Source organism: Propithecus coquereli, unplaced genomic scaffold (assembly GCF_000956105.1).
Source record: "Propithecus coquereli isolate 6110/MARCELLA unplaced genomic scaffold, Pcoq_1.0 Scaffold83, whole genome shotgun sequence".
Lineage (NCBI taxonomy): Eukaryota > Metazoa > Chordata > Mammalia > Primates > Indriidae > Propithecus > Propithecus coquereli.
Window position 1 is genome coordinate 3,794,327 of NW_012154507.1, and position 27,283 is coordinate 3,821,609.

Below are 27,283 nucleotides of genomic sequence, written 5' to 3' on the forward strand. Positions count from 1 at the left end.
ACTGTTCTCCAGAAATGTAGCAATTTGTACTTCCACCCTTTCAACCACAGTTTTGTCATCATTTGATGTTGTCACTTAACAAAAATTTTGGCCAATCTGAAAGGCAATTTTATTGCAAAAAAACAATAAAGAATTTTCATAATGAAACAAAAATGTAGGAAGTTCCAAGTTAAAGTGACATTACACACATGCAGCTAATTTCACTCCTTCCTCAAACTCTACTGCAACTACAGTAAAGAGATTAAAAATGTAAATCAACAAAAACAAAAAGAACAGATAATAAAATAGCAGCAACTATTGGAATGATGAATAAGGATAATGCACTAACCAGGCCATGAAAGCCAAATCCCAAACAGCAAGTGAAGAAAACTGAGACCCAAGCCGATTTACACTGAAGATTCTCAAAAAGAACAGGAACTATCACAAACTACTATAACTCGAGCCCTTATCACTTCCCACTTGGATATCTGCTACAGCCACTGAAACTTGTCTCTTTGCTTCCAACATAGATTCTTTCCAATGCATTCTGCACAGTGCTGGCAAAAAAGATTTTTCCATAGCACGTATTTTACTCCACTGCCCAAAATCCTTGATCGTCATGTTATATTACCTTGAGGATGAAGTTCCCAAGCTCCTTGTTTGGCACACCCTCTTCTACATGACTTGACTTCTACTTATCTCTCATTTACTTATTCGGAACATGTTTACTGAGTGCCAGATATGTGCCAGACACTGCAGAAGGCATTAGGGGTACAATAATAAAAAATGACATATTCCTGTTCTTACGGGGTTCATCATCTAAAGGAAAAGATAAATGTTAACCAAAGAATCTTGAACAAGATATAAATGCAGAATTAATGATAAGTGTTATTAAAAAGAGGAACATGGAGCTATGAGAGCATACAATGGGTAAATGCGGGAATAGATGGTAGATCGGGGAAAGCTTCCTTGAAGAACAGGTGATTGAGATGAGATCTGATGGAGAGAGGTTTACCAGGCAAACGAACAGGAGGGAAGGAAGAGCATTTAGGGCAGAAGCTACAGCACATGCAAAGGCCTTAAGGTAAGAGAAATGACAACACACTTGAGAAACTGAAAGGCCGGGTGGCTAAAGTATGGAGAGTGAGGAGGAGTGTGGTATGAGATGAAGATGGAGAGACACGTTGGGCCCAGACCATATAGAAATCATGCCATTTTAACTACTTAAATTTATACTAAGAACAATAAGAAGCCACTGACATGATTGAAAGGGGGAGAGGGAGTATGACAATCTATTTGCATTTTGTACCAATCACTTTGGCTATTGTATAAAAAGCTGATTGGAAAGAGGCTGAGGCAGATATGAGTGAATATAGGGATATCGATTATTATAATAATAGATTCTTTCAAAAGATCAGGTAAGAAATATTACTAACTCTGATTAAGAAAGTGATGAGGATTTGTAGTGAATTATTAGTTAGAAATAGTTTTATCTGTGAGTGACAGAAAACCAACAATAATGGCATCTTAATCAAGATAAAAGTTTATTTCTCTCTTGAGTGAAAGTCCAGAGGTAGGTGATGCAGGGCCGATATAGCACTCCAAGTGCAAAGGATGCAGATTCCTTCCATTTTCTTCCACCAAAAGAAATGTGTGGCCCCCATTCCTAAGGTCACCTCATGGTCCAAGATGGCTGTTCCAGCTCCAGCCATCATGTTCACATTCCTGCTAGCAGGAAGGAGGAAAGGGAGGGAAAAACAGACACCACTTCCACTTAAGGAGACACCACATATACAAAATTCAGCCTTGTGCTCACACTTAACTGCAAGGGAGACTGGAAAATACTGTCTTTGCCCAAGGTAGTCATGTGCTTGGCTAAAATAGAGAGTTCTATTATTTATAGAAGGAGCAAAAAGAGTTTAAAAGAGAATTAGGAGTCTCTGTCATAGAAGTATACAGAACTTAATAATAGAGTGGAGACAGGACATCAGAGAGGCAGAATTTGAAGTTTCTGGCTCTTCTACCAAAAATGGATGTACTGTCTTTCATTGAAATTGGATTCCAAATCTCCAATCTCTCACCATTCATCCTTGTTCCCCTTCTTCAACCCCTCTCCCTCACTACCTACAAACACTGATCTCAGCTCCACCGAATTACCAATCTTCTAAAACACACTAGAGATGGATGCGAGTTTGTGAGGACTGAAGCTCATACTATTTGGGAAATCTGTTCTGAGAAGGTAAACATAAAATTACAAATACAAAGTTAAGTATAAGGCCTTGGAAGGAGCCTATACAGATGAGGGGCCCCAAAACTTAAACTTGATTCACATTAGAGTACTTTAAGGTGCACCTTTACTTTATCACCAAAAATAAAAATTGAAAGATGCCGTGGATTTTTGAGTGCATCCTGATTTCAGAGAAATTAAAAATGTGTGTTTGTGTGGGTGGGGGAATCTTAAAATCAGTGAAATAAGTTATTTTCAGATACCAGAATTGGCCATGCATATGCTCTTCCCTTACCTGAAAAGCCCTTCTTGTTTTCTCCTGCTCCTTCTCCTGGCTGACTTCTAGTTATCCATGAGGACTCAGCTCTGAAGCTCCCTTCTCTAGGAAGCCTTCCTAGATGCTTCCTAACCCCGGGGAGATGCTTCTCCCGTAGCTCCCAGTATGGATCTATACGGGAGCCCTCCTGTTTCTGGTGTAAGCATCTGCTCGCTAGTCTATTTAGCCTGCTAGGTACCCAGCTCCCTGAGCACAGAATGGCACCTAATTGTGTTTGAGCCACCAGTACCTAGCATATGTCTGATAGTCATGTTACTAAATGAATAAATGAATAAATGAATGAAAAAAGTTCTTCTCCATAAGATTACTTGGCAGCACAAAATATCTATATTAGGGTAAAAAAAAACTCTCAGATGAACAGGAAGAATGGCTCTTCTTTATTATCTATAACTGATTTAGTTTTGCTCTTCAAACTTCCCCACCCCATTGAGTAGTAAAAGGGGGAAAAAAGAGAAGGCAATGGAGGTTAAATTTATCAACAAAATATATCTTAGTCTCTTTAAGTTTAATTGCCATTTTTAGGTAGTTGATTTCTTTCGGAAAAATTATTAGTCTCTCCTCTCTCTCCTCCCTCTTCTCTTGCTTCTCCCTAAGACAGTATCCAATTGCACAAGGTGTTCATGTGATCTCATGACAAGGGGCAGGAAAATGAGACCTCAGTTCTGCATGACACCTGGATGTCCTCACTAAGGTAAAGTAGGTCTGGCCTTTCGTGGTACCAGGCCTGTCCTCACTGAGATCCAGCCATTTACCTACGGTTGTGAAATCCTCATAAGCTATGGCCCCTTAGGTCTGCTGGTTCACCAGACAGTTCACCGTCTCCAGTTTTACTTATGGGGGAATGTATAAATATGTAGATTCTCCCACATGTCACATGCAGGCTACTGAAAACAAGCAGTTATCTCAGGATACCAAATTAGGCCACCTCTGCCTCTGAATGCCATTGCACCAGCACCATGTTGAAGGTGGCGCAGCGCCGAATGCAAGGCCTCTCCTCCCTTCCTAGAGGAAAACTGGACTAGCCACTCCAATCTTTCCAGGTTCTCCAATACTCCATCTATCTGGATGCTTCCACTACAACCCTCCCTCCTACCTCCCCCCACCCACCCAATTCCAGCCTGGAGGAGGAGGCCAGAACAGGTAGGCGTGACTGCTCTACTTACCCTAGCTTTCTCCTCCCCATGCCCCACGCGATCAGAAGCAGAAGAGTTTCCTTCCTTCCCACTCGGCAGGTACTCTCCTTATGTCATAGCCGCAGTTCTCCTACCATATGGCATGCATTAAATGCCACTTTTACTGTTGCCAAGGTCTAGATTTTGAAATGTTAACGGAGTTTCAAAATTTATAAAACCTTTTTCTCTTGGTAGTGTCTAGCTGTTTCAAGACGACTGTGTTTCTTGGGATTCAAAAACCTTATTTTAGAAGTCAAAGTCAAAAGCTGCTTTCTTTTTTTTCTTTTCTTTTTTTTTTGCATAGCTGACATCACAGTTCTATTTATCCTTTGAGGCTGATAGATGCTTCTAGTGGATCAAGGAGAAGGTCTCATAAAAGAAATGCAAAAACATTAGTATGTTTTTAAAAGTTATCATCTCCACTATATGTTTTTCTTGGAGCTGCCAACCCTTTCATTTGTATGGGCTTTCTATATCACATGTTCTCTCCTGGAAGGACAAATTTATCTCGATTTTGGAAATATCAATTGGTAAGAATATAATAGCTGTCATAAATTTGAGTTTAAAGTTTGAGACAATCACTGTACAATGGAACTGAACATGCAATTTGGGTATGAGGCCATAGATGAAAGGAATTGTGAAAAATCTTGTACTTTGGCATAACCTGACAGGTTAACCCTTTATAGCCCATTGAACTTCCAAGTCCCTCTAGCAAAAAAACTTTCATGATCTTAGATGTTGGCTTCTGTCTTCTATACATACTAAGTGGTAGGTGGCTACCTGAGGCCTGTTCCAACTAAGCTGATATTGATTATTAGTCTGTGGCCCAAAGCTTAGGACATTCATCTAGAACAGTGGTTTTCAACTAGGGGTATTCCTCCCCCAACATCTCAACATTTGGCAATGTCTGGAGACATTTTTGCTTATCCCAACTAGGGAGGTGCTCCTGGCCTCCAGTGTGTAGAGCCCAAGAACGCTGCTAAACATCCTACAATACACAGCACAACCTACCCACAACAAAGAATTTTCTGATCCCAAATGTCAATATTGCTGAGGTTGAGAAATGCTGATACAGAAAATTCTATTGGTCCCGGGCACTTCTCACCAAATCACTGTTTCTGCCTTGGTCCAGGCCATGCCTTCCCGAGGATGACTAAAATAGCCTCCTGAATGGTGTCCTTGAGTCTGCCTCTGCCCTCAACAATCTATTCATTTTTTCCACACTTGTTTAATTTTTCATTTACATAAAGCTCACCATGTTTGGTGTATAGGTCTATGAGTTTTAATAGATCTATAGCGGTCATATAACCATCCCCACAATCAAGATACAGAAAGGCAGCTCAATTTTCAAACTCTCTGTCATTTGGGTCTGCCTCTCACAGGAGTCACTCTGGGTTAGTTTGGGACTTGGCAGCAATTTATACAGTAGTTGTGTCCTCCAGGTCTCTACCATGCTTCTTTAGGTGTGTCCTGCACATGTGGAGCTGGGTATACGCCCAGCATCAGTTCATATCTCTTCTCTTCAGAATTTCCCCCACACTCTCCCAGACACCCCTTGGTTCTATTCCTCTGCTCTGAAAGGTGGGGTTCTCCCAGAGTTTTAGCCCCCTAAACTGCTGTGCAGCTCTGCATGACTGAGTCTGTCCTTTGGGTGAACTATTAAGAGAAAAGAGAGAGAGAAAAATAACAGAGACACCTCCTTCCATCTTCACACAACAGGGGCCCCCTTCCCACATTCCTCTATGCAGAAAGACAGATTTTCTCTCAGGGTATTAGATGCCTGTGCCCTTGCCCTGCTGCAACAGCGCCAACACTGTTAGGTAGACAGTGAAGGGGCCTCCCCTCCCAGGGATGGGAGACAAGTGTCCCGCTTCAGATAACCACAGCGGGAGGGAGAAGGGCACTGCCAATTATTAATAGAGTTCAGCATGCTAACTGCAAAAGAAGAAATTCCTAGAAAGCTAAGCAGCCCAGGTGCAGTAGGGTCTGGAAGATGACCAAAAATAACCTCTGGCCAATTAGCATGTCATTAGTGTAAATCTGCATTGCAGTTTTGCACCACGACCACCCCACCCCCAACCCCTGGATTTCAGAGAGGCTCGTGGGAAATCTGCATGTGCGGTAAGACTCAGGTTATATAACTAACAGCTGCCCATCAAGGTGATGCATAAGCCACACCTGCCTGGGAGAGTCAACCCAGACAACGTAAAATGAAAACTTTAGTTAACAGTCAGGGCTTTTCTGTAGCGACACAGGCCGTTTGCTGTCTGTAGCAAATGTATCTTGCTTTTTGCTCCATAAACTCTGCTTCTGGCTTGCTTTGCCATCAGTGTGTCAGTCATTCTTCAACAAGAGCACACCAAGAAGAAAGGCTGGATTGTGGACCTGCTGCAGTCTAGTGGTTAGGATTCCTGGTTTTCACCCAGGCGGCCCGGGTTTGACTCCCAGACCAATTGATGTGTGCTACTCTCAAGGCAGGGCAGGGAAAGAGCAAGAGAGGAAACAAAGGGGGCATACATTCTTCCTACAACTTCTGTTCCCAGGGACTTTTTTCCCAACCCTCTGGTTAGAATGAGGGGTCTCTCTTGAGGTTTTGCTGTCCCTCCCTGCTTCTTTGATTTAGCCTGCTCTCAGGTCAGAGTAAGGAAGTAAAGAAGGAAAGAAAGAACTAGAGAACTCACTGACAACATTCTAGTCATTCTTCAAGTTTTGACTTCCCAAGGGGCAAGGCCTAAAATTAAGGTCTAATTATGTGCCGCCTTGACATCTGGTGAAATTGGGAATGGCCTGACCGCAAGTTCCTTTCCCCACTCTGCTCCCATGGATAAGGTCCCCTAACCAAACAACCCTCCTTATCATGGGGACCAGGCACAGTGCCCACTTATCCCTGAGTAGCAGGTTCCCTGCCAGACCATGGAATTATTCAAACAAGCTAATCACAGCCTTCCGCAGGAACCAGGGAGCTGTAGGGGAGGGAAAGATGAATTCCCTCCACCCTTCTACGTTCTTTGGCTGCACTACAAATTAAATTGACATAAGACAGACTAACAGAAGAAAAACCATATTTAATTATGTATGTACACACCAGAGTCCCACAAAATATGAGACTTGAAGAGTCAGATGACTGAAGCTTATATAGCATGCTCAGCTGCAGAAAGGAATAGGGGCTGGGGGCTTCTGGGGGGTGGTAGCAACTCAAGTTCTGGGAGGGTGAGGGGAGGAAAACATATGTTGAATAAAGGTTGTTTTGCTATGCAGGTAAAAAGACTCTCAGGTAACAAAGGTTGTCTGGGAGCAGCTCTCAGAAGAATAGATGATAGTCTCTCTGGGGGTGGGTCAACTTCTAGTTTCCTCTCCTGTGATTTGAGTTAATCTTCCCTGGTTAATACGGTTTATGAGATTCCCAGGGAGCAGATTCATGACAATCAAGTTGCTTTTGGAGGATCTCTCTTTAGGCAGATGGTGGGGTGGGGAGGGTGGCTCAGAGAAAGCCTCCCCTACATCCACTGTTCCCCATGTGCCCTCAGTTCAAAGTAATCAGTGTACCAAAGCATATTTTGAGGTGAATTTCCTGAACTTCTACAGAGCACCCCAGCCTCTTGATACAAACCCTGCCTCCCACAGCCTCTGGTTGATCACTCTGTTTCCAAGTGCAGCACCCTTATGGCATGCTGTGTCCTCTCTCCCTGGACTGGAGGATATATGACTAATAAACTCATCTCACTTGTCCAGTGTCAGGTGGGGTTCATTTGGCCATCCCCATACCCCTAGTGTTAATGGGGTAGGGGGAACCCCGAACACTGTAAAATAAAGAGGTTTATTCTGAGTCAGTATGAGTGACCATGGCTGAGAGATACACAAATCCAAGAACCCTTGAATAAGTGATCTGGAGGAGGTCAGATTACAGTTTGGTTTTGTACATTTTAGGGAGACACAAATTATAGGTAAAATCATAAATCAATACATGAAAGGTATATGTTGGTTTGGCCCAAAAAGGTGGGACATCTTGAAGCCGGTGCCTTACAGGTTATAGGTGGATTCAGAGATTCTTTGATTTGTAATTGGTTAAAGAAAGAAAGTTTTCTAAAGACTCTGAGTCAGTAGAAAGGAATGCTTGAGTTAAGATAAGGGGATCTGCTAATCAGAGAGCAAGCCACAATATACTCAAAGTGATCTGTTAAGCAAATTGATGGCCTGAAAGCATGACCTAACCTTGGTCTTGCTTGGCCTTAGGTCAGCTTGCAATTAGTCTAAACTCCAAAAGGGAAGTGGTTATAAGGAAGCATGTCTGATCTCCCTTTTCTTCATGACCAGGAACTCAGTTTTAAGGTTTTTCTGGGGTCCCCTTGGCCAGGAGGGGGTCCATTCAGTGGGTGGGGTTGGGGCTTAGGATTTTATTTTTAGTTTACATTAGAGACAAATCCTTAACATCACTTAACGAGGCCCTACAAGATCCAGCCTCCCAATCCCTCTATGAACTCATCTCCAGCTCATTTCACTCCAGTCATTGCCTTCTTACCCCTAAAACAACATGCATGCTTCTGCCTCACGGCCTTTGCAGTGCAATTCCTTCTGCATGGGATGTTCCTTCAGATATCCACATGTCTAATCTCCACAGCTTCAAATCTTTGTTTAGACATGACCTTCCTAGTGATGACTACAACTATCCTATTTAAAACTGCAAATCCCTCTTCCTTTGCACTTCCAATCTCCCTTTCCTGTCTTTTCTCTCCTAGTACTAATCATGTTCTAACATACAATATTGCTTACTAATGTACTGTGCTACTATCTGTCATCTCCTCATTCCCATTAGAATGTCACTTCTAGACAATAGGGATTTTCATCTGTTTTGGACCTTTGCACCCAGGAGGGAGCTGATACATACTAGGCCCTCAATAGCTATTTGTCAAACTAATGAACGGGTGAGAATATGTAAAGAACACTGTGAAAAGAAAATAAAATTTCAGGACCTTCCAAATTTCTCATGTGAAGGGGAAAAGTTAAGCCCTGGAAACTGAGTCAGGTAACAGGACTGTTTCTTTCTTCTGGTGTATGATTGTTCCTGATCTTTGTGCTGAGATGTTATACATTAACCAGACTCCCTAGTCTTCATTCAAAGCTAGACTAAATGACTTTGGAAATAGAGACCTTTGTGATTGTTACCTCTGTACAGTAGATTGTTAAGCACCCTTCTTAGAGTGTAATCAATAGTAGCCAACCATATTTTTTATCTGTATTTTAGCCTTTGTGTGGAAAATGCTGTAATTCTGTTTAGTCCCTCTGTTTTTGCCCATATAAATGATCTTCACTTTCCCCTATATTGGGAGCATTGATCACCATTCTTCCGTGTCTGTGTGTCCCCGATTGCTGCCTCACACTCTGTGCTCGCATAAACTCTTTAACTGGATCCTGAGCCTTTCGGTTATTTGAGGTTGACAATACAAACATTCTTAGCAAGGCTGCTAATTCAGAGAATTGAGGACTTAGGAAAGTTCAAACCAGAAAGGAATAATCTAATTCTGATCTTCCCCAGGTTTTTAATTAGAATATTCCTTTCCTTTCTACCCTGATCTTGTCTTATGTCAAATCCTCCCCTGAGATAAAACACATTTCAGTGACTTCAACACAGCTTAGTACTGATGAATTTTTGAGTTTGTTACAGAGACGAGCTAGGGTTATTTCCATAACAGAAAAGTGCTGGTAAACATTCCGGAACTCTCCTCCTCCTCCCCCCAGAATAATCCACACCAGAATGACATTCCCAAACCTCATTTTAAATAGATATAATTTTTTTCTGATTAATTAAATATATTGTATAGACTGAGTTCAAATAGTCTATATTCATTTTATACCTCCTATATAATAAAAAAAATTACATTTTCATCAGTTTGCTTTGTTGCCAGTATACCACTCTCCCTAACCTCTCTTGGATCTATATGAGACCAGATATTTCATTGCTGATACTATCTGGAAAACATTAAAAGAACAGAAAGAAAGGAGTGTAGGGACCAAGGGAAAACTTCCCCTTTGTCCTCTAAGGTTTGCTGAAAAATAAACTGACAAAAGGCAGATTATTGGAGAAAAAGCATACAAATTTGTTAACGTGCCCAGAAGGGGAAACCACAGAGTGATAACACCCCCCACTCCTCCAATGGGGGGTATTATCTCCACTCCAATGGTGTTTAGAAACTTATAAACCATCTTGAGGTTACAGAAAGAATGGGGGCAAAACAGGTGATGGGAGAGGGGGAAGAGGAGGTCTGGAGGCCTGGATGGCACAAGTGTTCTTGTAAGTTAGATGAAACCTCACAGGCAGCAGCCCTCACAGAGAATAGATGGTGAATTTTCTTTCAGACTTCTAAAGGTGTCAGACTCTCCATTAGTATTTCCTAGATCTGGCCTAGGGAAGGCCTCAGAGAAAGCCTGGCTGCATCAGTGCAGATTTTCTCTACAGATGCATATCTCCCCAAAAAAAGACAGTTTTGCTGGGCTACTTCTGTCTGCAGGCCCTCTAAGCAGCCATCTCAAAATATGTCAAAGAACTATATTTTGGGATGAAATATTTGGATTTCCAAAAACAATGGATTAACTATCAGATGTGATATGCAGCTAAATGTTCATTTTTTTTCCACCTTTTCCTCTAATTCCTCCTGTAGATGGAGAGAAGAGATGGGAAATGACGGGGAGTGGGGAGGAGAGAGAACCTATGCTGAAGTCAAATATGATTGCTTATGGACCAGCAGCAGTTATTTTCCCTCCCACTTTTTTCCTTCATGCTCCCATGTGTCAAAGGAATTAGTTCTCTTTTCATAGTAACAAGTATTTGGGAGACAGATCACTATAAGAATATAGTTGAGTTGCGGATTTTCTTACAGGTAACGCTTCCATTTTTCTAACTTATAAGAAAATGCAGATATTGTGTGAAATGTGGTTATATATTTTGAACCCTCATTAAATGTTCTTTATTAACATGCTAACAATTCAATGTAAATAATAAACACAAACTAAAACTTCTAATAGTTGTCTAATACTAACGAAGAAGGATCGTAGTGAGAACATATTCTGGAATTTTGTTTTTCTTTGCTTCTTTCACTCATTCAACAGATAGTAATCGAACATCTACAATGTAGCAGGAACCAGGTTAGCCGTTAGGGATAAGTTGTAAATCAAATGAGATCCTGTCCCACAGGCAGCTTCTTTTATTGAAGGCACCTGTATGAATTCTCGAGTCCAAATTTTACTTTTTCCAAACCACTTTCCTCGCTGCATTCAGAAGCAGACTTGTTCCATTACGTTTCTATCCCCTACAGAGACTTCTTGATGTTCAACTAGGTAGTCGCCCGCGAGAGCGCTCATTTAAACATAAGTCATCATTCAATCATACTTCAATAAATAAATACTATTGAGAAATGAGATGTATTAACCAAGTCCTGGAAGGTAGCAGGTGTCAGAGGTGGGGTTCTGGAGAGGGCGAGAGGAAGGAAAGTATGCCTAGATTTGAGGGAGATCAAATTTGGAAGGTAGGCTGTGGTCAGCACGCACATTTACCATTGAAATCTTTGACATATTCTTGTCCCATGAACTTGCTCTCAGAGCTTGAAGAAAGTTAAAAGGTAACAAGAGCTGGCATGAGTTTTAAGGACGCAGCTTGGCTCTGTAACTCACTTGTAATCAGGCAGAGCATCCTCCTGTAGAAAACATAGGAAGAAGCAGGCACTCGCGTTTCGGCTAATTTTGAGCCGCGCCGCCTGCCGTCCACCGTCACGTGCCGGCCCGCTGAGGCCGCGTTGATAGGTGGGGGCGACTCTGCCAGGCGCCGGGGCAGGAAGGGAGGCGGCCGCTGTGCCATTCTTAAAGGGCCCCCGAGTGAAGGCGACAGGCTGCTGACGGCCGGAAGGAAAATGGTGAGTTTTCGCTGTGAGGGCGGAGGCTGGAGGGCTGGGCCAGCCGTCCAGCCGGGCTTTCCTGTTTTCCTGAGCCGATCGCGGCTGGCAGAGCCCGGGGTGGGTCTGCGGCCGCTTCCTCCTGGCTGCTGGGCAGTGCCCACGGCCAGAGAGACTTGGCCTCCTGCCCAGCCGCCGCTGCCGGGTCTAAGGGCAGCATCCTCCCACCAGGCCTGAGGTCGACCCGCCCAGCGGGCCCTGGGACTGGAGTGCGGCCACAGGCTGGGTGAGGGGCATCTTCGTCAGGCCCTTATGGATGGAGGGCTCCAGCTTCTGAGCTGAAGGTCGGAGGGGCGGGGGTATGCCCTAGCGGAAGGACCCCCCCCAAACGCCGGTTTCCCTGCCAGGGCCGTCGCCAGGCCTGAGGGGCCGGTGGGCCCCGAGTACCTTCCCCTGAGGGCATTTTCTGGGAGGACCCGAATTCTGATTGAATTCTCTCGGCCTTGTTTTAGCTTCTTTCTGTCTGCTCCTTCCCTCTCTCTTGCACTAAGGATTTCTTCTTATCCTTGCTTTCTTGCCGCCGGAAACCTTTTGACCCAAAGCTTTGGCACTGATCCTTAGAGTAATTGTCAAAAGCTCTAGTTTTGCTGGATCTGGGGGCTATGGCTTCCGTTCTTGTATGAAGTGGACCCCAAGCATAAAAATAAAGTGTAGAATTAAATCACTTGCTATCATGGATCTTCTAGATACATTCCATCAGGTTTTTAAATATGCTCACATTGCATTAGAAACAACAGCAACAAAAACACTGATCTCTGACCTCCCACTCACTTCTCAGCCTGCTTCCATCGAATAGATCTTGTCATGGTCACTACATCCAATGGTCTCTTTTCAGTTTTTATCATTGCTGACCTTTCAGCTGCTTCCAGTGTGTTGATACAGTCTCCTTTTCGAAGCATTCTCTTCCCTCATTCTTCCCCCTTGGATTCTGGGACACAGAACTCTTGGTTTTCCTCCTACTTCTGTTGGTCCATCTGTTTCCCTTGCAGACTATTCTCCTTTCCCTGGACAATACATGTCGGAGTCCCAGACTCCATCCTGATCCTTTATTTTCCATTCTGTATTCTCTCTCCTACACACATGGCTTCAATTACCACCTACATTCAGATGACTTGTGAATTTGTAGCTGAGACCTTGCTTCTGAGATCCAGTCCAGATCTGTATATTCCACTATTTAATTAATATTCCCTGAGAAGCTTTTCCCCACTTGGGTGCTTCAAAGGCACCTCCATTTGTCCGAAATAGAACTTACGCTCTTTCCTCTTAAACTTGGTCTTCTCTCTGTGTTCCTTAACTCAGTGAAAGTTTGTGCCATTCAGTCTGTTACACCAGCCAGAAGCCTAGAAGTCATCTTGGTAACCCTTTTTTTTTCTTTATCCATCCCCCAACCCCTGTAGTATCTAATCTGTCACCAGCTCCTTTGTAGTGATTAAGAGTGGGTTAGGAGAGGTTACCCGGGTTGAATCCTGGCTCCACTAAACGTGTAACTTTGTGAAACATAGTTAACCTCCCTAAGCTTAGTTTCTTGCAAAATGATCATAATAATAGTACCCATCTCATGGGATTGTTTAAGCATGAAGGGAATTCCATGTAAAGGACATAACTGTTTTTCTCATAGTGTTTGGTACATGTTGACAGTTATTAGCCTGTTCACCTACTTCTCTTTATCCTCATCATCAAGCTCTCTAAGCTATTTTTTCCATCTGTCATCTGGACTAGACTTGCCAGTTAACTAGTCTCGTATTCATCCTGCCTCTCCGCCTGTTTCCTGCACACCGTAACAGATGTGATCTTTTCAAAATGCAAATATGTCTTTCCCTTCTTCACCCTGCCTAAAACACCTTAGTGGTTTCCCTTTGTTCATAGGATAGAAACCAAAATACAGTCTTTCCTTGGTATCCTGGGAAGCGGTGGGGGTTGGTTCCAGGACCCCCCATGGATAGCAAAAACACAGTTGCTCAAGTCCCTTATATAAAATGGCATAGTATTTGCATATGACCTAAGCACATTCTCCTGTGTACTTTAAATCATCTCTATATTACTTATAATACCTAATACAATGTAAATACTGTGTGAATAGTTATACTGTATTGGTTTTAAAATTTGTATTGCTTTTTATTGTATTTTTTCCCCCAAATATTTTCTATCCACTGTTGGTTGAATCCACTGATGCAGAACTAACTGATAAGGAGGGCCGACTGTACTTACTATGACCCACTAGGCCCTATGTGGTCCAGCCCGTACCAGCGTTTCTGCCCATTGTCTGCACTTGAGTCATACTGGCCTTTCATTATCCTGGATATACCTTGCTCACTTTAATCAAAAGGTCTTTGCACAGGCAATTTTAGTTATTCAGATGCCTTTTTCAGGGAAGCCTTCTGAAACTGTGTTCTTCACCAGGCATGAGTGAAGGATTCACCAGTGTATCTTTCCTTTCTAGCCCTTTTCAAAGGTACAAGTTTACATATTTTAGCCTGATCCTTTTGATGTAGATCTGTTCTCTGCTAAACTGTGATAGAAGTTCCCCAAGGGCAGGGACCATATCTTTTATTTCCTTTTTATATGATTGTATTCCTAGCATTTAGCATGATGCTGGCACTCATTAAATGTTCATTGTATGGATAAAGCATTAAACCAGTGCTTGAGCTCAACTCTTCACTTTATTTTGTGTAACATTTACCATATAGATTTGCTTTTATGGTATCATACTTATGCTTGAATGCTTCTGTTGACTCTAAGCAATTAGAGTTGGCTAAACCTGAATCCTTTCTCTTGTAGAAAGGAATTTTTGGCCTTATCATGGTATTGGGAGGGGTAAAAATGCAAAAACAAGCTGTAAAAATTAAATCACAGCATATTTTTCATTTGATTTCTGCTCCTTACAATGTGAAGCTTATGCAAGCAGCTTCGGGTATCAGAACTGGAAGATAAGACTTTTATGATAAATTGGTCTTTGCCTAAGCAAAAATCTAAAATATGTATTAGTTTTGCTAATGGGTTCTACCTTTGGTTAAAGAGAGAATGGAAATTCTAGTCTTCTGACTTCAGTATCTTTCTCAAAAGGTAGGACAAAAAATGAACTAGGATTGAATCTTAGCTTCAGAAAGCTCCATGTGACTTAGCAAGTCTCTAAAGAAAACTAACTAAAAGGATGAAAGTACATAACCCCTATAGGGGTGTTATTTATTGGATAGTTCCTATTGGTGTGATGTGCTTTCTGATTGTATAATAGTATATCCTATGGTATGTCACACCTTGCATATTACCAGTGTTCTGAATTTAAAGGACATTTTAAAGTTGATAACCATGTTCTGCTTTAACATACGCTTTCATTTACCCAACACAGGATCAAAACAGCAGGCTTTTATTAAATTTTCATTTTAACTATAACTTGGAAGCTCTAATGCTCTGGGGCTGTAATGAGACATATGCATTTAGCATTGGTCTCATAAGTGTTCTAATTTTCTTGAAGGAGGAGGATGGAACCTATCTATGTATGAAAAGAGACCAAAGTGAATAGACCTTGTTTGGAATTGGGCTCAGTCAAACCAACTGTAAAAAAAAATTAAAACAATGAGGGAAATTTGAACACTACTTGGATATTTGAGACTGGAATTATTGTCAGTTTTTAAGGTGGAATAATGTTCTTGTCTTTATATTTTTAGTGGCACATACTGTCTTTTTAATGAAACATAGTAAAATATTTACAGATAAAGTGACTTCTGGTCTTTGCTATGAAACACTCCATGGAGGCAGTGTTGAGGATGTTGGATGAAATAAGATTGGCTATGTGTTGATAATGGTTGAAGCCAAGTGATAGGTACATAGGGTTTTGCAATGCTAGTCTCTACTTTTATATGTGTTTTAAGTTTTACGTATTAAAAAAAAGAAAAAAGATTTTCGTCTGCTTGCTTGCAGTAATACCTTGCACTGCTAAAAGAAGAATGCTTGTGATCATTTCCTTGCTAGATTTTTGGGGGATGTTCTCTAATATTTCTTGATAATTTCTTAAAGATTATTTTAGTTTTTATATTTTTTATCTAGTTTTGCTTTTGTACATTCTTTTTTTCTTTTTTGAGACATAATCGTGTATATTTATGGGGTACATGTGATATTTTGATGCATGCATACAGTATGTAATGATCAAACCAGGGTAATTAGAATATGTCTCAAGCATTTGTTATTTAATATTTCTTTGTGTTGAGAACACAAATCGTCTAGCTGTTTTGAAATTTACAATAAATGATTATTAGCTATAGTCCCTATACTATGCTATTGAACAGTAGAACTCATTCCTTCTAACTGTATGTTTATACCGTTTAACCAACCTCTCTTCATTTCCTCCCACCCCCTACTCTTCCTCATCTCTGATAACCATTATTCTATTCTCTAGCTTCATAAGATCAACATTTTAGCTCCCATATATGAATGGGACCATGCACTATTTGTCTTTTTGTACCTAGCTTATTTTACTTAACATAATGACCTCCATTTTTATCCATATTTGCTACAAATGACAGGATTTCATTCTTTTTTATGGCTGAATAGTGTTTCATTGTGTATATGTATTACATTTTCTTTATCCATTCATCCATTAGTAGACACTTAGGTTAATTCCAAATCTTGACTATTGTGAACAGTGCTTCAGTAAACATGGGCGTACAGGTACCTCTTCCATATTCCAATTTCCTTTCTGTTGGATATATATAGCCACCAGTGGGGTTGCTGGATCACATGATAAATCTATTTTTAGTTTTTTGAGGTATCCCCATTCTATTTGCCATAGGAGCTATCTGTCCTAAATTACATTCCCATCAGCAGTGTACTAGTGTTCCCCTTTCTCTACATCCTGGCCAGCATCTGTTATTTTTGTTATTTTTTCTTTTTGATAGTATCTGTTTTCACTGGGGTGAGATGATATCACAATGTGGTTTTAATTTGTATTTCTGATAATTAGTGATGTTGAGCATTTTCTTATATACTTCTTGGCCATTTGTATGTCATCTTTTGAGAAATGCCTATTCAGATCATTTGCCCATTTTTAAATTGGTTTGCTGTTAAGTTGTTTGAATTTCTTTTATGTTCTAGTTATTAATTGCTTGTTGGGTGGGTAGTTTGCAGATATTTTCTCACATTCTGTAGATTGTCTCTTCACTCTGTTGATTGTTTCCTTTGCTGTGTGGAAGAGGCTTTTCAGCTTGATGTGATCCCATTTGTCTATTTTTGTTTTGTTGCCTGTGCTTTTGAGGTCTTACCCAAAAAATTTTTGCCAAAACCCAGATCAATATCCTGAAGTGTTTACCCAATGTTTCCTTCTAGTAGTTTCAGTCTTTAATTCATTTTGCGTTAATTTTTGTATATGGTGAGAGTTTAGGGGTCTAAAGTCATTCTTCTGCATATGGATATCCAGTTTTCTCAGCACTGTTTATTGAAGAGTGTGTCTTTTCCCCAATGTATGTTCTTGGTACCTTTGTTGAAAATGAGTTGGCTGTAAATATGTGGATTTATTTCTGGGTTCTCTATTCTCTATTCTTTTAGCTGTGGGTTTGTCATATATGGTCTTTATTGTTTTGAGATATGTTACTTCTATACCCAGTTTCTTGAGGGTTTTTATCATGAAGGGATGTTGAATTTTATTGAATGTTTTTTCAGCATCTATTGAAATGATCATATGGTTTTTGTTCTTAATTCTGTTCATGTGATGTATCATGTTTATTGATTTGCACATATTAAGCCATCCTTGCATCATTGGCATGAATCTCAGTTGATCATGCTGAATAATCTTTTTAGTATGTTCTTAAATCCAGTTTGCTAGTATTTTGTTGAGAATTTTTACATCTGTGTTCATCAGTGATAGTGGCTTGTGGTTTTCTTTTTTTGTTGCATCCTTGTCTGGTTTTGGTATCATGGTAATGCTGGCCTTGTAGAATGAGTTTGGAAGTATTTCTTCCTCTTTGATTTTTTGGAATAGTTTGAGTAGAATTGGTATTAGTTCTTCTTTAAATGTTTGGTAGAATTCAGCAGTGAAGCTGTCAGGCTTTTCTTTGATGGGAGACTGATTACTGTTTCAGACTGATTACTCTTTCGGTCTCATTAGTCATTATTGGTCTGTTCAGGTTTTCTCTTTCTTCATGGTTCAATCTTGGTAGGTGTATGTGTCTAAAAAATGTATCCGTTGCTTCTAGATTTTTCACTTTATTGGCATATAGTTGTTCATAATGGTTTCTAAAGATCCTTTGTATTTCTGTGGTATCAGTTGTGATGTCTCCTTTTTTATCTCTGATTTTATTACTTTAGTACATTCTTAATAGCTTCTTTTATATCTCCCTAGTCATGTAATTAAGATATAAAATGTTATTGGTCTTTGTTCTTATGGTTTATTTTTTATACTTTTGTTATTTGTATTGGTTTTTTTTGTAATTGTGAGACCCTAAAATGAACCAAGCTCTTATTAATTCTAGGTATAATAAGATGATTTTGCTGTTCTTCCTGCACTGTAGAAAAATATGACACTTCCCTTCCTTTCTTACAGCACAGGGTAATCTTTGACTTTTCCCATATTCTTCCCCACCTCTCCAATTCTGAGGAAATTGCACATTATTATGTCCAGTTTTTGAGACATTCATTAGCCAAAGAGAAAGCTAAAATTTACCTTACATATATAAAATGAATAAATGTGTATGATTAAACAGTGTAGATCCAAAGGTTGGTAGATTTTAAAGCTCTTTTAAGTGTTCATGTGTTTTGCTTTAATGCTTTCATTTAATTGACATTTGTGAATGTCAGTATACCTTTTTAAAGGAATTAAGTTTTATAACTTTAACATGTAAAGGTATCGAAGTCATGGCACTTGATATGTGATTTTTTTCTTTTATAGAGTGAGTCTTTGGTGGTTTGTGATGTTGCCGAAGATTTAGTGGAAAAGCTGAGAAAATTTCGTTTTCGCAAAGAAACGAACAATGCTGCCATTATAAGTAAGCTACAAGTGATTGCCTGGAAGTTACGTGGTCTTTGTTTTTTTCTTAGAGCTACATTGAATAAACTGAACCGTTAGAAAGTTATGTTGCTGCCTCTGTTTCACACTCCCTGCCCACTATCACTTCGAAAAAATCCGTGACCGCTAATTCTAGTGTCACAAAACAGAGGTGGAGTATCCTGCCTTCCCCATAATTCTCTCAGCTCCCTGCACAGTTCTGGAGAAGATATTCTTGGTCACTTGAGGAATGAGGATTCCCATTTGTGATCACCTATCCCATTCCATACTTCTTGGGGGACTAAAAGTAGCCTAGCCATACATCCTCAAACAGAGACCTTTGCCTACACCTTAAAATGGTAAAGTTCAACATTGTGTACAAAGTGACTTTGGGCCTTATTCCAATTCTAGACCTGAACTCTAGTTTCATGTAGAGTACTTTTAAGTGTCACTGTCTTCTGAAAATGGAAAGAATGATTTGCATGTCACCTCTTTCACTGTGAGCTGTATCTGATGTTAGGCAGATTTTCCTTGTATTAGTAGGGAATATTTAATATGTGGTTAGTGATTTAGAAAGGTAAAGGATCGGAGGGTGAAGATATAAAACTTTATAGACTATACTTAACAGAGATGCATCTGGCAGATGTGATTTAATCAGAGGTGGTGGCAACTTGTCATGAATTCTGGTTTTATTACAAATAAATACTACAATGTCAGCATACAGTTCTTAAAAGTGAAAATGTGTGCCAGTGCTATTCTACTACAAAAGGTGAAGCTATTTGAGATTATATTTTATCTCACAGGATTTACCATGAAATTAGTACAAAACCAAATATGGTCAACTTTGCAGACTAACGGGAAAGAATAGAGACATAGATTATTTAAACTTATTTTGATTTGGCTTTGGATTTTATTAGATATATTCGAAAGTAGGTATCACTGCTGTTTGGTAATTCACTTTCTCAGAATGATACTGCACCATGAAATCTTCACTCTGGAGAAGATGGGAATTTCGAGGTTTCTCCATTCTGAACCCTGGTCCACTTTTCCTTTGCAGTTCTGTGTTGCACATAGACCAATCTCAATCACAGTAACCCTTTCGGACTATTTTCTTACTATCTAGGAAGTTACGCTGGAGTTACAAAGTTCTTCACATACACAGGAAATGTAAGGAGTTGACACAAAGTTCTAAATAAGCAAACTAGGTCCTGGGAATTGTGGGTAAAAGCTTTTAAAAGCCAACTGCTTAAAAAGCAAAGCTATCTAATAGACCATAAACTAAAAGTGCGAATGAATTGTATACATGTGTTTCTTGATGTTTTAATTTTGGATGCACCCAAAAAGGCTGAGACTGTGTGAGTTGGGTAGATCAAAGTCACATTAGAATCACAATTTACTCATATTTTTATTTTAGTGAAGATTGACAAGGATAAACGCCTGGTGGTGCTGGATGAAGAGCTTGAGGTTTGTTCTCTGAGCAAAATACCATCTTATAGTTAAGCAATTTTTATTACTCAAAAGATACTGTATTAGTTACATGTACTTCTAAAACAAATTCTGACCCCTCCTTTAAATATATACCCATTATGCATGAAAAGCATGTGCTAATTATTGTGTAGTATATTGTGTTGCTAATTAAACTACCTTCTTTAATGAAATCCAGTGTAACAACTGGTAGAAGTTAGGGCTATATGCCCAGTAAGAAGTGAGTCAACTTTATAACTTGATTTGAAATTGCTTGGCTAGTAATTAAAACCTCTAAAACCCTACAACTTAAGTATTTAGTTTGTCAAATTAAGTAACTAATTTAGAGTAAAAAGAAATTAGCTTTTTTTTTTTCTGAAATTAGACATTGTGTCCTCTCTAAGGTGTTGGCTTATGTCGTTCAGTATTTTCTGACAATTGGAACATAAGTGTAGAATCTGTGCCCCTCAGCCCCATGTTTAGTTAATAAATGGAGCTAAACTGTATGGGCTGATGTGGGCTTGAATTGGATTGAGAGTTTAGCAACCTTCATTTATGCATACTTTAGTAAAATAAAATTTTGTTTTGTGGCACGTGGTGATGGATTTATAACTAAAAATAGAATGGGTGCTTGGTGTAGCTCCTAAGGACTTATGGGTAAGAAAATGTTTAACAGTTGCTTTTCTGTCTGTTGCCAGGGTATTTCACCAGATGAACTTAAAGATGAGCTACCTGAACGACAACCTCGATATCCTTTTCTTAGTGCTTTTGAAAACATTTGTTTTCTTTAGTGGTTAGAATTTTATTTGTGAGCTCATTTGTTAAACTTTTTTTTTTTTTTTTTTTTGAGACAGAGTCTCACTGTGTTGCCCGGGCTAGAGTGCCGTGGCGTCATCCTAGCTCACAGCAACCTCAAACTCCTGGGCTCAAGCGATCCGCCTGCCTCAGCCTCCTGAGTAACTGGGACTACAGGCATGCGCCACCATGCCTGGCTAATTTTTTCTATATATTTTTAGTTGTCCAATTAATTTCTTTCCAATGTTAGTAGAGACGGGGTCTCGCTCTTGCTCAGGCTGGTCTCGAACTCCTGAGCTCAAACAATCTGCCCGCCTTGGCCTCCCAGAGAGCTAGGATTACAGGCGTGAGCCACCATGCCCGGCCTTAAACTTTTATAAGACACATAGTTTATAAGATATCTTTCTATGTCATGATCACAGACAAAATATGTATGCATATATTGGATTAAGAAAAATGAACAGTTGATGTATTAGTGGGATGAATCTTTATTTTAAACTATTCTCTTTATTATAATGTGTATACAATACAAATTGAGAAGAAAAAAATCCATATTAAATCTATACTTTAAAAAATTTCTTTTTGGGAGATAATATGATTTTATAACTCTTTGGGGCTTGTTTATAATTTCATGGTAAGATAATGAATAATAAGGTGTGGCCTAACTCAACAGGGTAGAAATTTGGAGCTCAGTAGCTCTCCAGAGTTGGTAAGTACCTGTCTCAGAACAGTAACTTTAGTTTCTTTAACTTGAGAAAAACCTTCATTGTGTATAGTTATAAATATCAACATGATGATGGAAGAGTTTCATATCCTCTGTGCTTTATTTTCTCCAGTCCTGTTGGTAAGTGAATTTCTTTAAATAATGCATATTTGGCTCTGATCCAGTTAAACCATTTTTATACTAGGCAAATTTTATGCTATTTTTCAAGATGAAAGGTGTCGAATAACCTAAAGTGAGGTGGGTGTGATGCGCACGTGTGTGCATGCATCCTTGGAAAGAAGTTACTATTAATATAAAGCATCACCTCTTAGAATTTGTTTATTTTCCTAGGATAAATTCCTAAACATGTAATTGTTGAATCAAATCTTATGTACATTTTAGGGATGTTGAAATGAAATGACATTTTTAGATATCAGAAATATATTTCCTTATATATTTTAATCTTGTTTATAAGTATTTGACCTTTGTATGTAATCATGATATATATTTGTGTTCATCTTTTAAATGGTAATTACCAATGATATGCCTGTAGTCTTGAGAATGGTCCCACAGCAGCTTACACTTGGTATTAAAATGGGTTTTTGGTACTTAAGGAATCTATTATCACCAAAACTCTTACTACCACCACTGTTCAAGCCCACAATAAAGACTCTACTCGATGGATTCCTGTCTAAATGTTGTTATTTGTATCATTTACTTAGCACTTAAAAAATACTGTAGTATATTTTAAATTTTATATGTAAGCAGAATGTAACTTTTTTTCAGAACAGATCTTCCTGCCCCACTGGCCCACCACCATACCAAAACCTTACGTATTTTAGGCATCCATAAAATTAATGTTGATAGTGTCAAAATTAAGATAGTGCTGAAAAGTTTTTAAGTGTTTGCAAGGCTGTAAAAGTCAGTATCTATAGAGGCCTAGAATTGTTTATTTTTGCCGACCCGTAGACTTGTTTATTTATAATTAAGATATGTCTCTGCACAGACAGTATGTAAGATAAGATGCAAAATACAGCCCATATACATACTATAACCTCAGTAGCAAAGGAAATCCTGAATGTGTCATTTTAAAAAAGAAAAATAATGAAAAAACCAATCACTTTTTGAAAATCTACATTTCATTTCTACATTAATCTCTCTTTTCCAGGATGTAAGCCTGAACAACAGATGATGTATGCTGGGAGTAAGAATAAGCTAGTCCAAACAGCTGAACTTACCAAGGTGGTATTTATATTTGACTTGCTTGTTGAGACAGTATTTTCCCTTAGATTATAGAGCAATAGCTAAAATAGTCTGAAGGGGTAAGTATTTTTTTATGCTGGTGAAGGTAATTAGACCACAGCAATAAATTATCCAAAGCTTTTTGTTAGTTGGAAATGGAGTGATAGAAGTCTTTGAATCAAAGTGTGTTTTTTTGAATAAGTTGATTAGAAGAAATCACATTCTAAATGTAGGCAACTTTAGAAGAGCTGCTGTAATGATTAAACCTATTGAAAGTTCTTTATCTTTCATAATGTAATCTCTACTATAATAAATAAAGGTCAGCATTGAAGCTTCTTTGAGCCTTTTACCATAGTCTAAAATGAACCAAGTTTTGTGCTGGAATTCTGTATTATTCAGTTGATTGTATTGTTTCCCAGTATAAAATTAAATTGTTAAGAATATTAATAAAGCTAGACATTCTGTTTTATATGAGACACTTTCTTTAAGATTTAACATGTCCCTGTTGTTTTGTGATATTTTTGAAGGTTAATGGTAAGAGAGGTACTTGCTCTCAAACTTTAACTTCTACATATTAGTTTAAGTTGAAAAAGTGTGTACGTTTAAGATTTTGAAGTAGAATACAATATTACTAAAACTGTATTAAACAGTATTTCCTTTCAGGTTTTATTTTAAGAACAGCATCAGTATTTTCCCCTTGGGTGCTTAATCATCAACCCAGGAATTTAAGTGCCCTCTGCTTTTTCCCTTTATCCCATATGATTGTAATTGTTACCACCACTTTACAGACATTACTATTTCCTAATTTGTACCATAGGAACACTCTGGAGTTGCTCTGAGGGGTTGAGTGGTTAAAAAGGAGCTCTGTTAACAGCTTTACATTTGTTCCAATCCTTGGCATGCCCTAAAGTGCTGGAGTTGAGATATGACAATTTACAAGTTACTTTTACAAATAATCCTGTTCAGTTTTTACAACAGCCTTGTGAGGCTGATGGTGGTATTCCCATTCTGTAGATAGGAAAACAGGTTCAGAGGATGAGTCACTTGCCTAGGGTTGCACAATAGTATAATGATAGAGCTATTATTTAAACTCACATCTGGCCCCAAATCCCAATCCTGTCCTTTCTGCTATAATACGTTGTCTCTCTATAGCTGTTATACTTTCTGGGCCCGTGTTAATTCAGATTCTTGCTGGAGATTTGTAACTGTGAACCTCTATTCCATCCTTATCAAAACAATCTACATCTGGTATTTCAATTTGTCACACGAACTGTGGAGGACCAGTATATGTTCCTCCAGTTCTTAACTAGACTGATTTTAGATAATGTATATTTGAGGTATCTCTTTTAGTAGGTAAGATTTATAGAATTGCTCTTTTAGAATATTTGTAGATTTGTGCTTTTCAGAGAGTTTTGATTTTATGCCATGTGATTGCTATACTTTGGTGACTGTTTAGAATTTAAAAGAAGTAAAGTATTGCGCAAAAGGTATATCTAATTTACACAGGTTAACTCATGACCAATATGAAAAGAAGCAGACTTTGGTATTTAATAGTCAAATATATAATGTGTTATCTTTTCTTAAAGAGTGTCAGAGTATGACCTAGGTTTTTTTTCTTAAGGTATTTGAAATAAGAAATACTGAAGACCTAACTGAAGAATGGTTACGTGAGAAACTTGGATTTTTCCACTAATGTGAACTTCTGTGTTTCTAAAGTATTTATGTATTAACCTGACCATACTGGAACCAGACATAAATACTTATTTATGCCTAAAAATGCACTGTTACTTACAAGTTTGTTTCCTGCAGTAAAGAAAAATCGTTCATTTGTGCAAAGTTCGAACAAAAAGGAAATCATCTTCATAGTAATGAAACTTTGTAAAATGTTTCCTTATATTTGTAATTGTTAGGTGGACTACTTTTCTCCAGGGACTTTTTGCACTCTTGTGACTAATTTCTATAACTTATGGTTCAGAATTTGTTACTCTTTACAGACACCATTGGAGAGTGGATATTAGATTGTGAGAGACAACAGCTGCCTCCTTTTGACAAATACTGGATATTAGCAGTTTATGTATGAAAATAGCATATTATCACTTGTCAAATCATTGAAATTAATTTGGGGTCAAAGACTTGAGTGACCCAGTATTGAGCCATGAATAATTTACTGTAGTGTAATTTGCACTACAAGTACATTGTTCATCAGTTCTGTATCTTTGCTTTTTAATCAAGTCTAGAAACTGTTCATCAATCACTCATTCTTAAGATCTGGGAGTTAGATTTTATGGCAGAATTATGACTGTTAGGTTTTCTTCTTGTGGAAATTAGCATCTTAGTCTTAGAAATTGGTGGGTGGTAGTAATCAAGGGCTTCATTCCTGGTTATGTCATTTCTAGATAGTTTTGAATCTAGGTTAATAACACTTTATTTATAAAGCACGTCCCACTGTCCTGTGAACACTAATTATTTTAAATGTGTTAATACTGTGCCTTTGATTTGTTAGCTTTAAAGTTAGTTTAAGACTTTTACACTGCCAGTATTCCAGATTTGGTGAAATTAATACTTTTTTAAAGAGTCCAAGTAAAACGATTTTCTAATGTGTATATCTGAAATTTGTAATAAAATCAACTTCATAGTTTAAAATTCCAACTATCTGCTTGCATTGGTGAATATATGGCAGTTGAGAGTTATAATTTGGGGTATACTTGTGATTAGTTTTATGCCATAGGAAAAAAATTATTTGTCTTAAAACATTGGCCATAGCTGATAACATTAACACATTGGTAGAAATCACATCTTACATCCTAAATATCAGAAGACATTCTAAACTGGACACCTGAGTAGTTAACTACAACAGTCTTGTTAGATGATGGCATCCTTGGCATAAAGCAAGGATTCTAATATTTGACATACTTTTAAAAACATATATAAATAACTACTTAACATTAATTTGATAATAGGTCGAGAGACTCTGAAGACTAACCAAATTGGGTGAGTGAATTCTTATATTAAGAATATCTTAGTCATTTCAAAACTAGCAAAGGCATTTTTTTATGTTGGCATATTTTCCATTCATATGTTCTTTGCATTTTTATTTTTGAGGTTTCTGTGCCAACTTTAATATAAAGAGGTAAAGATAGTTGGAATTTTCACAATATTGAATAGAGCATCTTCTGTTCCCAACACTATTTGGCTTCACTAATTTAGAAGTCAGGAAGCAATAGGAAGTTAGTTGGAGTTGAGGAAGTGCTAGAGTGGGTATTTGTTTCGGTTATTAAATGGCAAGGATTCTTTATTCCAATTTCCAGAGAGAGAGAAAACTCAACCAGGAAGTTTAAGAATTCTTTAAACAGGTATTTTGATAATGGAAAATAACTTGCTTATTAATTCTGTAGAAATGCAAATGTAATCCAAGTGAGTGGAGTGTTTTTAATGTTTTTGAATGAAGGAAATGAGATTTTGTGTCACCTGGTTCGCAGCAATAAGAGAAACTAAAAAGTGCTGCATGAATGTATTTTTTAATGAGGTTCATTATTTTGTCTTGCATGTCTAGTTTTTTTTTTTAATTTGGAAGTCCTCCATAATGTCAGATAATATTGACCTGCCATACACAGCACTCTTAGTTTCCCTGTTATCTTAACAGGAGCAAAGAGCTGTGATAAACCATGCTTTTGGGCTTGCCTTGACTCCTTATGAATAATGTATATTTTTCAAGACAACAGATTGAGGTTAGACGATCAGTAGGACATTTTTGTTCCGTCTGTCCTATAGGAGATTTACAAATCCCATGCTTTAAAGTGTTCTCAAACATTTATGTAGATTTCTCTTTCATCTAACTAAATTTTGCATTGTTCTTTTCAAGTATATTTCCTATTTAGTCTCTTTTCTCTGCCTTCCCTCAAATAGTAACTCCAGATTTCATAATACCAGTTTTTACATTCCATATCTTTCTGGTACAACCATTCCCATTCAGCCTTAAATCTTAATCTTTCCTTTTTGGCAGCATCTTTTTTCCTGGGACCTTCCTTCATGGTCTTCTAAGCCAGCATTAAGTTTTGAAATTGTTGGCCTGTGTAAGTTCTGCATAGCATCTTATGTCAAAATAGACCAACTAGTAATCACAGTATTATTTAGTATGGGTTTTGTGGCAACATAAATGACATATGAAGAAAACTGTTCTCAGGTTACTATGCTGAAATTCCAAAATGTCTGAGTTTTGAATAGTAATCACTTTGTTCTGGTATTGAAGCAATTATGTTAGGAAAAAAGTTGATTGACTGTTTTTGTTTGACTTCTAAAATAAATGTTCAAATCGTCTATTTCTAAAAAGTTTACTAAATGCCTAGTGCAGTTAAACATACTCTTGTTTAAGAGGGTGTTGCTAAATTTTTTATTGTCATTATTAAATAATCTGTGTGGCAAAATATCTGTCAGCACTTTTTCCCTCC

The 27,283-nt window shown here is 38.4% G+C and overlaps 1 protein-coding gene across 1 annotated transcript; it reads left to right on the plus strand.

Annotated features, from left to right (window-relative positions):
• The first annotated feature begins 11,482 nt into the window (after positions 1 to 11,482).
• Positions 11,483 to 25,484, plus strand: GMFB (glia maturation factor, beta). The gene is made up of 7 exons (XM_012663808.1): positions 11,483 to 11,619; positions 18,536 to 18,632; positions 20,046 to 20,095; positions 20,794 to 20,843; positions 21,652 to 21,734; positions 22,762 to 22,835; positions 24,457 to 25,484. The coding sequence occupies exons 1-7, from the start codon at positions 11,617 to 11,619 to the stop codon at positions 24,526 to 24,528; spliced, it is 429 nt and encodes a 142-aa protein (XP_012519262.1). The 5' UTR covers positions 11,483 to 11,616; the 3' UTR covers positions 24,529 to 25,484.
• Positions 25,485 to 27,283: the final 1,799 nt, after the last annotated feature.